At 58.9% G+C, this 12,929-nt stretch overlaps 2 protein-coding genes across 4 annotated transcripts in view; one reads left to right on the forward strand and one right to left on the reverse strand.

Annotated features, from left to right (window-relative positions):
* On the forward strand, positions 1 to 3,469 carry Uck1 (uridine-cytidine kinase 1; the record flags this gene model as incomplete). The annotated part of the gene is made up of 6 exons (XM_004640560.2): positions 1 to 214; positions 599 to 695; positions 804 to 946; positions 1,030 to 1,124; positions 2,711 to 2,759; positions 3,267 to 3,469. Coding segments are annotated over 6 exons (780 nt in total), but the record flags the coding sequence as incomplete, so codon positions are not given.
* A 703-nt stretch (positions 3,470 to 4,172) lies between these two features.
* Pomt1 (protein O-mannosyltransferase 1) overlaps positions 4,173 to 12,929 on the reverse strand; it is a 14,498-nt gene continuing 5,741 nt past the window's right edge. For all 3 annotated transcript variants that reach the window (XM_023700308.1, XM_004640561.3, XM_023700309.1), the window contains 15 exons: positions 12,235 to 12,346; positions 11,669 to 11,734; positions 11,496 to 11,589; positions 11,094 to 11,249; positions 10,028 to 10,158; positions 9,618 to 9,713; positions 8,373 to 8,465; positions 8,155 to 8,251; positions 7,234 to 7,326; positions 6,997 to 7,117; positions 6,743 to 6,840; positions 6,256 to 6,369; positions 5,431 to 5,557; positions 5,053 to 5,230; positions 4,173 to 4,699 (listed from right to left, as the gene is read on the reverse strand). In XM_023700308.1, the coding sequence (XP_023556076.1) occupies positions 4,525 to 4,699; positions 5,053 to 5,230; positions 5,431 to 5,557; positions 6,256 to 6,369; positions 6,743 to 6,840; positions 6,997 to 7,117; positions 7,234 to 7,326; positions 8,155 to 8,251; positions 8,373 to 8,465; positions 9,618 to 9,713; positions 10,028 to 10,158; positions 11,094 to 11,249; positions 11,496 to 11,589; positions 11,669 to 11,734; positions 12,235 to 12,346 (1,751 nt within the window). In that variant the 3' untranslated portion in view covers positions 4,173 to 4,524. The remainder of the gene's footprint in view (positions 4,700 to 5,052; positions 5,231 to 5,430; positions 5,558 to 6,255; positions 6,370 to 6,742; positions 6,841 to 6,996; positions 7,118 to 7,233; positions 7,327 to 8,154; positions 8,252 to 8,372; positions 8,466 to 9,617; positions 9,714 to 10,027; positions 10,159 to 11,093; positions 11,250 to 11,495; positions 11,590 to 11,668; positions 11,735 to 12,234; positions 12,347 to 12,929) is intronic.

Raw genomic sequence — 12,929 nt, forward strand, 5'->3', positions numbered from 1 at the left:
GCGGTGGCCTCTGCGGGACCCCGACCCCCCGCGGCGGGTGGCGTCTGCCCGCAGACCACCGTGTGTGAGAAGATCATGGAGCTGCTGGGCCAGAACGAAGTGGACCACCGGCAGCGCAAGCTGGTCATCCTGAGCCAGGACCGCTTCTACAAGGTCCTGACCGCAGAGCAGAAGGCCAAGGCCCTGAAGGGCCAGTACAACTTCGACCACCCAGGTGCGGGCAGAGGGCGGTGGAGCATCAGGGGCCCCGTCGGGCAGCAGGCTGGGTAGGCGCCCTCGGGATGGATGCCCCACAGAAGTTGGTTGGAGCCTGTGGAATCCCTGAGGGACTTTGGGGCTCCCATCCCTGGTCTCTCCTCACCTGGGCAGTGCCCTGTCTGAGGGCACCAGGATGCTTCCGGCTGTGGCCTGCAGGTCTGCAGGCCAGCATCTCTGAGCACTGTCACTCGCAGGTTGCATGTAGGCGCGGCTCCCATCTTGAGTATTGTGGGGTCCTCAGTCGCCTGTGGCCAGCTGTGCTGACCCGGGGCCAGGCACTGTTGCCGCCTCTTCTGGCACAAGGGCAGCTAAGTTTTTGCTTTGTGCTCCATCCCTGCAGATGCTTTTGATAATGATTTGATGCACAGGACTCTGAAAAACATCGTGGAGGGCAGAACTGTGGAGGTCCCCACCTATGATTTTGTGACCCACTCAAGGTAAGGAGTGGTCACAGCAGGCCCTGCTGAGGGTGCTTTCTGTAGACCGTCCCCAGTGCTGTCCCTGCAGGGCATCAGCACCCCTGGGACCAAGATCTCCCCCTACAGGTTGCCAGAGACCACAGTGGTGTACCCTGCTGATGTGGTGCTGTTCGAGGGCATCCTGGTGTTCTACAGCCAAGAGATCCGGGACATGTTTCACCTGCGCCTCTTCGTGGACACAGACTCTGACGTCAGGCTGTCCCGGAGGGGTAAGGCGGTCTTGTGCCGTGTGGTCCTGGTGGAGTTGGCCACTAGCCAGCAGAGTGCCGAGCGTGTCCTGTTGCTGCTACAGTTCTGCGAGATGTGCACCGAGGGCGGGACCTGGAGCAGATTCTGACCCAGTACACCACCTTCGTGAAGCCAGCTTTTGAGGAGTTCTGCCTGCCGGTACTGCCCCAGCTGCATGCAGGCATCCCCTCTCATGGTGCCCGTCCGGTGCAAGCTGAGTCCTGTGTGAATGTCGCTCGTCACTGTACCCGGGCACCCAGGGAGTCCTTCTCAGCTCTGCCCCCTCTCGTCCTGTCTGCTCCCATGTGGACTCCTCCCTGCCTCGGGCCTTGCCATCATGGGATCTGCATGTTTCTCCTTTTCCCCTCGGTGACCCCATAAGGTGGGAGCTGTTGTGTGCTCACAGTTAACAGCCACTGTGTAGCACCTCCAGGGCCAGTGTTCCGGGGCTGTTGCGGGCCCCTGCTGGGCCGTGGCTGGCTCATAGATGGAGGAATTCACTAGCTTTTCTTCCAGAGTTAGAGCTGGGGCTTGTGGCACTGCTCAAATTGGAGTATTTTATTTTTGTTTTTGTGGAACCAGGGATTGAACTCAGGCCCTTGCATTTGCCAGGCAAGTGCTCATTCTACTGAGCCATCTCCCTGGCTTGATTTTATTTTTTTAAGATAGGGTCTCACTATGTATTTTGGGCTGGCCTTAAACTCACTATCGAGTCCAGGCTGGCCTCGAATTCGGTGATCCTTTTGCCTCAGCCTCCCAAGTCCTGGGAATAACAGGTGTGCGCCACCACACCCAGCCTCTGGATGGAGTGTTTTAAAGAGAAATCTAACACTATCTTGTCTCTTTAAATTAAGAATATAGCACAGAGGAACTGGAACCAAGATTTCTGTCCCAAAAAGTAGAAGCCTTCTGGAAATTAGTTTGAAAAATAAATTGGTTGTTACAGCATTTCCAAGTGGACATCTGGCAGAGTGGAGAGTTTGCAGGAAGGCCCTCGGTGCTCCCCAGTGATCCTGGGGAGAGGGAGCCCTGTACCTGCCCCAGGCTCCCTTGCCTTGGGGTGGCCGCTGGTGAAGTCCAGCTAACTTGGCCACCAAGTGGTACCTGCTAAGGCCTCACCACCATCGCCATCCATAGCATGTTCTATATTCCTGGCTCCCTCTCCCTCCTTCCCTCCCAGCCTCTGCTGCCCTGTGACAGCCCCCTTGCCCCATGATGCCATCCTGCATGCCCCACATCCTGCAGACACCTGTCAGGGTGTGATAGGTTCCCTTGGCTCAAATTTACACCCCAGGGCAGCAGACCCTCAGCAGGTCTGTGCCTGGGGCCTCCTGCTCTCTGGCCGGCTGCCCACTTGGTGGCCCTGACATTGAATGTGTGCTCGGGAGCCAGGGAGCAGTAGAAGGTGATCAGCTGCAGGTATGAGACGAGGAGCATGCCTGTGTGCATGAGGGACTGTGATGTGGTCCTGTCCTGTCCTCACTTCGCCAGGTCATGGAGCATAGGGAAGCACACATTTAGCCTGGCCCAGCCCACTTGTGATGGGCATGAAGGCTGTCCCCATGGATATTCTGGGTAGGGACAGGAGCACAATGGGGTCATTCAAGGCTGTTTCCTTAGCCTTGATCACTGTTGTGCACCTGCCTCACAGCTGCCCGAGTCTGGCCACCACCTGCAGGTGACACCAGTGTCTGGATGCCCTGGAGAGGATGAAGGCTCACGAGGACCTCTTTTGTGTCTTGCAGACAAAGAAATATGCTGACGTGATCATCCCCCGTGGGGTTGACAACATGGGTAAGAAACCACCCACTCCTGTCCCCTCCCCAGCCTCAGAGCAAGGGCCTCTCCATCCTGTCTCACCGACAAATCGGTGTTTAGCTGTGGCACAGGTTCAGTATATGCTTTACAATCTGAGCATGGTCCAGTACATCTGCAGTCCTGGCCACTTGGGAGGCTGAGGCAGGAAGTTTGCAAGTTTTAGGCCAGCCTGGGTCACATAGAGTGTATCTCAGAAAATTTTAAGGCGTAGCCCAGGATTTGTCTAGCGGCCCTTGGTTCAATACCCTGTGCTTCTAAACGGAAAAAGGCAGCACTTGTTCAGAATTTCTGGGCAGGGCCAGTCGCATTAGCAGAAAGCCTTGTGACCAGGCTTTGGTCAGCATGCACCCAGGTACAGACTGGGCTGCACATGTTCCATGCCGTTTCTGTGAGGTGTGACACCAGGGACACCTGCTGGCCCCCCATCGTGGGGGAGGGGCAGGGGTCTGGGGCTGACCTGTCCCCGCCTGCCTGTCCCTGCAGTCGCCATCAACCTGATAGTGCAGCATATCCAGGACATTCTCAATGGTGACCTCTGCAAGCGGCACCGGGGCGGCGCCAATGGGCGCAACCACAAGAGGACCTTTCCTGAGCCAGGGGACCACCCCGGGGTGCTGGCTTCTGGCAAACGGTCACACCTGGAGTCCAGCAGCAGACCCCACTGAGTGCCTCGGGCACTCACCAGGCTGGAAGCACAGCTGCCACGGCCTCTTGCTAGTCCTGGTGGAATTGGGACCAAGGCGTCTTCATGAGGAGGGCGTGGCGTGGGTCACTGAAGCCGCTTCTAGCTTCCCGCTGCTTCAGGCAAGGAGGTCGGTGTGGGGGAATCCTGTGGCACCTGAAGGAGTGTGAGTCCTGTACTTTTGGGAAAGCGGAAACAATCTGGCCACTGGCGGGCCTGGTAATGTTTGGTGGCAGACCCACAGCAAGAGATCACTGTCCCTCTGTGATCTGTGCTGAGACATGTGGTCCAGGTGTTTCACTGTCCCATAGCACAAGACTGCGGTGACCTGTAAGCCTCATTCCCTGACCTGCACCAGGCTGTGGTCCAGGGCCCATGAGGCAGGGAGGAGAGGGAGCCCTGGATGGGCCCCGTTTATTCTCTGAGCAGCCTCGTGCAGACGCTGGGCCCTGCCCAGGGTGCCCTGTGGACACCCACAAGCCCAGCTCACAGCCTCACGAGCCCTGCCTATGGCTGAGTTTATCATCCATCCCAAGTGATGGCCCTTTTGGAAGTGTCCTTTGCCATTGGCATGCGCTGTGACAGACACCTGGGGTTCTCACCACAGTTATGCAGCCATGCTGTGGCCGCCCTGTGCTCTGGGCCAGTCTGAATCTGAGCAGTACAGATGAGTCTGTCTGAATCAATAAACAACTCCACATAGGAAAGCCAATTTGTCCCTTTTTATTTACATTTTAAAAAGACAAATGCAGGACAGCACAATGTGTAGACCCTGACTGTCAGATCTCATGGGAGATCCTGCTTAGCACGTGCCCATGGGCAACCACTGAGGTCTGCAGCTGCTGGGGCCCGAGGGCGCAGCCCCAGACGCGCAGCTGAGGATCGCTCTGGGCTCGTGTGGGGTCCTGAGCTGGTGGATCCCTGGCCTCTGCTTTAGAGCCCTGGAGCTGGCTGCTCAACTCCCAGCATCTTAGTTTAGGGGTCCCACACTCTGGAAGGGGAACAGGGTCCTAAGGGACTGTGGCGCCTGGCCCTGCTCCTGCCCAGTGTGTTCTGAACCTAGGATTTTCGAATCAGGATGTCCCAGCTGTCTTTCCAGCGAAGAGCCAGGAGTTCTGCTGAGGACAGCGATCTGTCCCCGTAGGTGAGTGGGCGCAGTGTGTTGGACACGTGGCAGGCAGCAGAATACCAGGCTATGACCAAGGCGCTGAAGAGATTGCGCTGCAGCTGGGTCCTGTGGGCAGTGGTGCCAAGGTGCTCAGAGGCATGAGAGCCAGCCCTGCCATCCTTTTGGGCTGTCCCCTACAGGCACCTGCCTGTTTCCCAGACCCTCCGGCGGGGAGAAGCTGACCAACCACCACCCACCTGCCACAGCCTCCAGTCCCTCTGCACTGCACCTGAGATCACCGCAGGCCCAGGCCATCACGCAGGCTCCCCTGGCCCTCTGCCCTAGCCAGGCCTTCTCCCCAAGGCTCCCATGCCCCTGGCCCCGGGCCCTGGCACCCATGCAGTTCCCAGCAGGGAGCCGCTTCTCGCCAGCCTGCACGTGCTGCCCCCCACCCCCCCAGCATGGCCGCACCCGCGCACCTGCACAGGTGGTCAGCGAAGTGCTGCAGCACGAGCGGGACCAGCAGTAGCTGGAAGGCCAGCGCGGGCAGGTAGTGGTAGAGGAAGAGCGTCTTTTCCATCAGGAAGAAGGGCAGGTAGTTCAGCGCCCAGCCGCCGGCACACAGCGACCCGGCCAGCGCCCAGCGCAGCCACACGTCTGTGGGGGAGGGGAGCGCCCTGAGTCTCCAGGATCCAGGCCCAAAGCTTCCCACCATCGGGAGCCCCACAGAGTGAGCGAGAGCGGGAGGCCCTGGCAAGCCGTGCCTGCGGCACACGGGGCCCTGCAGGGCGGAGCTGACCCACGCAAGGGGAGGGAAGAGTGCAGAACAGTTCTCGGGGAGGCTGGGCGGCACTGACCCTCGGGGAGGTCGTGGATGGCCCTGCGCCGTCGGAGCAAGTACCACAGGAAGAGCAGCGCGTAGGCAGCTGTGGCCAGGCTGGCCGAGGCCCAGATCACGATGTTCCCAAGCAGGTGGATCTGAGCCTGGGTGCAGGGGACAGGTACAGACAGGTTGGCAGGGTGCCTGCGCCTCAGCAGCACTGAGGACACGGCGCGGTCCGCCCCCTCCAGCCCTGCCCACCTGGCCTCGTCCCCGGGAGGCCCCTTCTAGAAGAGGGCTGCCTTCGCAGCTCTGTACCAGCAAAGGGTGGACTAGGAGTAAATGAGATTGCTTTGGGGGGTGTGGGGGATGCAAGCCAGGGCCCCCCACAGGCTAGGCCACTGCTCGGCCCCTGGGGTGTACCTCTCAGCTTTTTCTTTTTTTTTCTTGTTTTTTGTGGTACTGAGGATCAAACTCGGGACCTTGCACTTGCCAGGCATGCACATACGCCACGGAGGTAGCTCCTCAGCCCTATTCTCATTTTTTTACACAGAATCTCACCAAATTGCCTGGGCTGGCCTCAAACTCTGAAATCCTCCTGCCTCAACCTCCTGAGTGGCTGAGACATAGTGTGCATGACCACGCCTGGCTCAAAAACTCATTAATGACAAGGCTGCCACAGAAAGAAAATCCACGTCCACACCAGACCCCTGGGCTCCATGTCAGCGCCTGTGCATGCTGTACCAGGCAGAGAGATGGGGGAGGGGGAGAGCGGCTTCCCCAGCCTGCCACACAGCTAGGGTGAAGACATACCCTCAGGGCCAGGCCTGCGGCTGTCATCCCATCACGTGCGTGCACTTACACTGGTCCGGGGGTGTAGCCAGTAGACAATGTTGGTGTCCAGCATGGCCCACTCCAGGGGCGTGGAACTGTATTTGTGCTCGGCATCTTCACTCCTCAGTGTCAGCATCCTCCACTGGAACAGAGCACACAGCTTGAGGGGCTGTGGGGCCCAGGGGTGAGGGTGGGCAGGCGCATGAGCGCGCGGGCGGCAGCCCCGGGTGCCCACCAGCTCCTCCACAGGCAGGAGGTTGTTCCCTCTGAGCTCCCTGCTGCTGCAGATCCTCAAGGCTGCCGCCTTGCGATGCCGGGGCTCTGCTGGCCCCGTGGCCCTGACGACCCCCTAAGCATGGTGCACCATCCTGCTCACATAGAGCTCCTCCCTGATTCTTCTGGCTACAAAGCCACAGAGGGTGGGGTCAGCAGGGTCAAGCGGGCGGTGAGAGGAAGAGGCTGGAGCCTGTCCCGCAGCACTGGGTACACAGCGCTCCCCAGGGCGGCTGCGTCACCTGCAGTTCTGAGAATCTGGCCATGAAGCTGAGGTTCCTGCTGACGTCCACCTGTGTGGGTGTGTGCAGCTCCAGCTCCCTGTCTCTCTGCTCCTGGCCTGTTGGACACAGCCCCAACGGTGGGGCACAACATGCTCGGGGGCTGGGCAGCTGCTGCCCCAGGTGAGCCCTGCCCACCCGGGACCCCCAGCCCCTAGCCCACTGTCCCGGCGCCCCAGCACCACGCAGCAGGGAGCGAGGTCAGGTGCACTCACTCGTGCCATAGCGGTGTTCCTCCACGTTCCACGCCATGCTCTCGTGGTGGCCCGGCGACAGCTTCTCGCCCACCACCTCGAGTTGCCGAAAGCCCCAGTCGGGGAGGTGCGCCCCACTCAGCTGCCACCCACAGGAGACAAAGGTTGTGTTGGGATGTGGGCCCGACTGACCCGGCAGCCCTGGTGGGCCTCCCTCCGTGGCTTCTGTCACATGACCCACCCAGGACCCATGTGCACCTTAAGCACGGCAGACGTATTCAGGTGCACAAAGCGCACGGCTGACAAGATGGTCTTCCAGGTGTCCTTGTCCGACTGCCGGTTGACGATGTCCTATAGGGACAGCTTGTCAGGTGGTACAAAGACAGGACACACATGTGGCACAGGGGAGCACAGGCCCAGAGGCAAGGGCTGTGCCTGGCAACAGTCACTTCACGGACCCTGGCTCTGCCCAGAGAGCTGCACATACTTGACTAAAACACTGGGAAGAAGGGACACTCCAGAGGCTGGGGCGGGGCGACACCTGTGACCCCAGCATTCTAGGAGATTGAGATGGGAGGGTTACAAGTTCAAGCCCTGCCTGAGCAACTTAGTAATTGAGTGAGATGCTGGCTCAAAAAAAAAAAAAAAAAAAAAAAGTGGGCTGGGTCCTGTGGCTCAGCGGGAAGGCCCTGTGTCCAGTCCCCAAAAGAGAGAGGAACTGCACACAGTTCTCCTCATGGGAGTGATCCCAGTGACCCAGCGCCACCCCGGGGATGGTGAGGCTGAGGCCGTCTCACACTCAAGGTCCTTAGTCACAGGTGGAAAGGCTGGGCGCTGGGACACTTACTGCTGTTTCCCAGGAAAGCTGGTGCCCAAGGGGAGTGGAGCCCGGCCCCTTGGAGGAGAGGTGACTGCAGGCCTGGCTACTCAGGAACCTCTGTGCCCGACCCAGGAAAACCGTGGCGGGGCACTGTGACATGCTGCCCCTGGTGCCAAGGAGCAAAGTGAATACTGGAGCCACAGGCCCACCCACAGGACCAAGTTGGGGACCCCCGCTGCTCACTTGGGAGCCCACAGTGAGCCGCAGAGGAGGAAGTGACTGTGCCTTGTGAGAACATCATCACCCGCTCCATAAATAAACCCTCTCGGCCCCCGCACGGCGGAGGACTTGGGACTCACCAGCCTCCAGAGGTTCTGCGCAGGCATGGAGATGTTGTAGTCCACGTAGCAGGAGACCTCCTGCGCGTGGGGGCTCAGCGGGGCCGCAACGTCGTGTCTGGAGGGCCGAGGGAGGCGTGACACTGGGTCAAGCTCCTCCTAGCCTTGGCTTAGGGTCAGGGGCCAGGGGCCAACGCAAGTGGGACCAGGGCCACCCTGTCCCCGCTGCAGGCACTCACGTGTTGAGGAGGCGCGTGGTCATGCCGTGGACCAGCTGGACCACGTCTCCGTGCCGCACAGGCCTGGGTGGGTTGCTCACCACCAGCTGGTGCCTGCAGCAAGGATGGCAGTGAGCTTCGTGTCCCCAGAGCAGAGGGACAGGTCACCTGGAGGGGCGGGGCTGTATCCTCCCACCAACAGGGCCATCTGTAGTCCCCTCACCCCCAGCACCTTGTATGAGGTGACCATCAAGAACCAAGGAACACACATTCATTTCCCTTTTTTTTTAGTACTGAGGATGAAACCCCAGACCTGGTGCAGGCTAAGCGGACTCTGGGTCACAGAGCTTAATACCAGATTTTTCAACTTTTCACTGAGACAGGGTGTCACTAAATTGCTAAATTGCCCAGGTCGGATTTAAACTTGAGATCCTCCTGCCTCAGTCTTTCACGTAGCTGGGGTTACAGGTGTGCACCGTGGCCAGCCACTTAATCTTGGTCTGGAACCTAAGGCACCTTCCCAGCAGCCAAAGCTGACTCCACCTGATAGCCCTGCCCTTGCACCAATGCCACAGCAAGCAGCACCCTGCGTGGGCGAGCCCTCTTCCAATGGCGACCTTTGGCTTCCACCTGCCCTGCGGAAGTCCAGGCAGGATCTAGGAGTTCTGAACAGCCTAAAGTAGCCACTGCTCTTCATGGCACCAAGGGACAAAAGCAAGGGACCCTCCAAGTCTGTCTAAGACCACAGACAGCTGGAAGCTGTGGAGATGGAGGAGGAGGCAACTTCAGATGCCCAGAAGAAGGCCTGGCTGTCAGAGGCAGAAGGGTGCCAAGAGTGGGCCCAGCCCAGGCGGGGGCGTGCAGGAGCACCCCGTGTTGGGGGCTGAACACTCAGAATTCAACGAGTAGGACAGTGGCATTCAGTGGGGACCCTTCAGCACTGCCGACACTGAACAGGTACAGGAGTGGCAGCTGCCATTCAGAAAGGGCAGCAGAGACCGACCAAGTGCCCGGCCTGGCAGGGTAGTGCCCTGTGCAGCTGGAGGGTCCTGTTGTACTGAGGCAGGCAAAGGGGTGTGGAAGGTCTGGGCTGCCCCTGTGGCACTGCTGAGAGGAGATGTCAGGTGCCATTGAGGACCGGGTGACCCAAGCCTCGACTCTGCTTTCAGTGGTGCAGCATGGGGACCCCAGACCACCAGAGGGCAAGGGAACAATGCAGGAGGTAACAGCCCAGGCAGAGTCTGAGGGCTCAGGACCCGCACTCACTTCCCAGGGTCTTTGATGATCCACCAGTTGTTGACGTCCTTGAAGGGGTAGCAGGTCACCTGCTGCTGGTGGGAGCTGCCCCGGCCGTTCTCATAGCTGTGTGAGGAGGTCAAGCAGGACCATGGCTGGGGCAGCTGGGGAGTGAGGAGGACCCCAACAGTCCTGCCTGGGTGAGTACGGGAAAGGGGAAACAACACAAGCGGGCTCTGAGTCTCACGGGGACGGGAGGGGACAGAGGGGCATGGCCGCCTGCTGGCTACAGAGGGAGACACGCACTGCGCATCTTGTCCCTGATAGGTGCGCTACAGATGTCGCCAGTTCATGGCACCCGCAGGCCAAGAGCTCAGTTCCCACGTCCCCCGAGCTCAGCCACAGACACACGCTCGGCTGCGACAGGGTGCTCTCCTCACATCATGGGGTAGGTGTTCTGGTGCGAGTGAAGCCAGCAGGGCAGGGGCTTGCCGAAGACATTCCTCAGGGTGACCTGAGAGCCGAAGGCCACCTCCAGGGGCTGGCCTTGGGTGATGCGGGCCAGTCCTCCCTGGACAAAGGGCAGAGAGAGAGCACAGTCCTAACCCCCTCAGGACAGCCGCTCCCCATCTGCGTGACATGGGGCAGTGACAGTCCATTCTGGGGGTGTTGAGACAGCGTCTCACTATGTAGTCCAGCGGATCCTCCTGCCTCCCGAGTCCTGGGCTTACAGACATGCACCACCATGCCTGGCTCCGGGGCCGTTCTTACAGCTCATCCTATCACACCACAGCGCCTGACTAAGAGCTCTGCTGAGTGCGCACTGCCCGGGCCAGGCCTGCAGCTGGGCGCCCCCCTCCTGTCACTCCCCACACTGCCCCGAGAAAGACAAGTGATGACAATGTCTAAGAGATGAGGAGACAGAGTGGGCGTGAGGTGTGCAGAGCTGCCCCTGGTAGAGCCAGCGTGGACAGCAGGTTGAGGCCCTGCCCCTACCCACCGGCTCAACTAGGCTGAGGGTCCTTTGACTGCAAATGCCTAGAACCAGTAGTGTTCTGATTCTAGACTTTTTTTTTTAAATTTCAGAAGCTTTGCATAGACCTTAACAGCCAATTGCCCATATGAAAACCCAAGATCCCTCATGCTCCAAAATCCAACAGCACCCCAGGAGCTTTGGGTATTGGCGCCTTCTGGATCACGGGCCTCCCCCTAGACGTCCTCAAAGTTAGTCTGAATGAACACAGGCCTGAGTCTGTCCCAGAATGTGCCAGAAACCGCCCAGAGTTTGCAGGACTTTGGGATGTCCTCAAGCGACTCAGACTGCCAGCCAGCCAGCCAGGCCGCACTGCGTGGCCGTTCACAGCTCCCTGAGAATCACTACCCGGCCGCTGCTGTTCCTGACTTTTTCCGCTGTTTTTCTGTAATGCCCGCTTGATGCCATGTCACAAAACGTCCACGGCACACAAAAGCCACAGCCGGAGGCAGCCCCGACACCCCGCTTCTTACCTCCAAGCTGGCCTGGAAGGCACTTGACATGATTTGGTCGTGGGGCCCAGAGCGGCAGAGCAGTGCCAAGTGGACGTAGAAGAACAGTAAATACAGGGTGGCTGGGGCGACCAACAGGGCCACCGCTCTGGCAAGCAGGTGGCAGAACACACGGACCTGCCAGGAGACAGGTGGGCAGGTGACCTTCCGCTGCCTGGAGAGCAAGCCTATCTCCAGGCTCGAGGCTCAGTGAAAGTCACTGCCCTCACTGGTGACACTGACAGGTCAGCTGGTGGGCGATGCTCCCTGCCCACTTTCGGAAGCCTGGAGGCTCCGGGAGTCTCTGCACCGCAGCTCCCGGGGGTCAGGCACCTGGTGGGCCCATACAGAGCACACTGAAGGGACATTGACACCGACACCTACATTTGACAGGGTCTGGTCTCCAATCAGCTGCCAAGCGTGGACGGCTGCAACGCCCAGCACAAGCAAGTAGGTGAAAATGCCCATGTATTTGATGCTGAAAAGACAGAGTGCGGTCAGCGGGGGCAGGCAGGAGCATACACTGGGCAGAGCCTGTAACAGGTGACCCGACTTACCCCACAGCGCAGGCGCAGGCCACCCCTGTCAGTATCAGCCAGAACCACCAGCGCAGAGAGAAAGCGCTGCAACACAGGTGGGACAGTTATCACTATGTCCCACGGCCAGGATGGACGTGTTTCTCAGGGATCCCTGGGGGGCCTGGCTGTACGAGTAGCAGGCACATTAAGAATTCTCTCCCCACCCGTGTTTCATTCCTGGCAGATTTTCTTTTCATTCTTGGTGGTACTAGAGATCAGCCCTTCTCACTCTTTGAGACATGGTCTCACCAAGTTGCTAAGTTGTCCAGGCTGAGCTCCACCCTGCAATCCTCCTGCCTCAGCCCCTCAGAGTGCTAAGATTACAAGTGCCAAGAATTTTTCTTTTTTTGTCAGGAAAATTTTCATTGTTGGTTAAAGCTACGGAAAATGAGGATGCTATTTAGGAAATCATGAGCCAAAAGCTGTGCCCCACAATATAAAGCAGCCAGGAGGTACTCAGCAAGCAAGTGCTCAAAACAATAGGCACCCAAAGCCACCCACAGCGCTCCTTGGGTACTCGGGTGGACACACCTCAGCGCCCATACCTGTGTTTCTGGGAGTTGAAGAACTTCAGGTAGGACAACACAGCCAAGAGGTTAAAAAATATCAGCGGTGACTCCAGCAGCATGAGCCTGGACTGAGTGATGAGGGCATTGTCTGTCACAAAGGTGAGACTCCGTCAGTCTTATGGTGGCACGGAATACACGAAGATGAAAGACATTCACAGGAAAAGGTAGCTGACCCCGTGCTCTCGGGGGACTGCTCCCGCCCCCTTGCAGCCCACCGAAGCCCACGGAGCCTCACTTCTACCGCCTGCGTGCGTGATGCCCATAGCTGCCCTTCTGTAGGCTTTCAGTCATTTCCAGGCTACAGCTCCCACCACTGCAGGTGACAGGTCTAGTCACTCTGGTTTATTCAGGAATAATGATGAGAGATCTACAGATTTGGTACAGATGCAGTTTTAAGTTGGGAGGCTCTCTGATCTACAGCTGGTTGGTCTGCACAGGCAGAACCCTGGATGTGGCAGCTGCCAGTACTTAACTAGGACAAACCTAGCAGCTACCGTGTACCAGAATATGGCAGCAGGAAGGTCAAAAACAGGTGGCTGGGCACACACATGCCACAGAGCCACCACAGCAACGTCTTTCCTTTCTTTCTCTGTCTCCTCCTCCTCCTCCTCCTCCTCCTCCTCCTCTTCCTCCTCCTCTTCTCCTCCTTCTCCTTCTCCTCCTCTTCCTTC

The sequence above is a fragment of the Octodon degus genome, unplaced genomic scaffold, assembly GCF_000260255.1.
Source record: "Octodon degus isolate 3935 unplaced genomic scaffold, OctDeg1.0 scaffold00123, whole genome shotgun sequence".
NCBI classification, from domain to species: Eukaryota; Metazoa; Chordata; class Mammalia; order Rodentia; family Octodontidae; genus Octodon; species Octodon degus.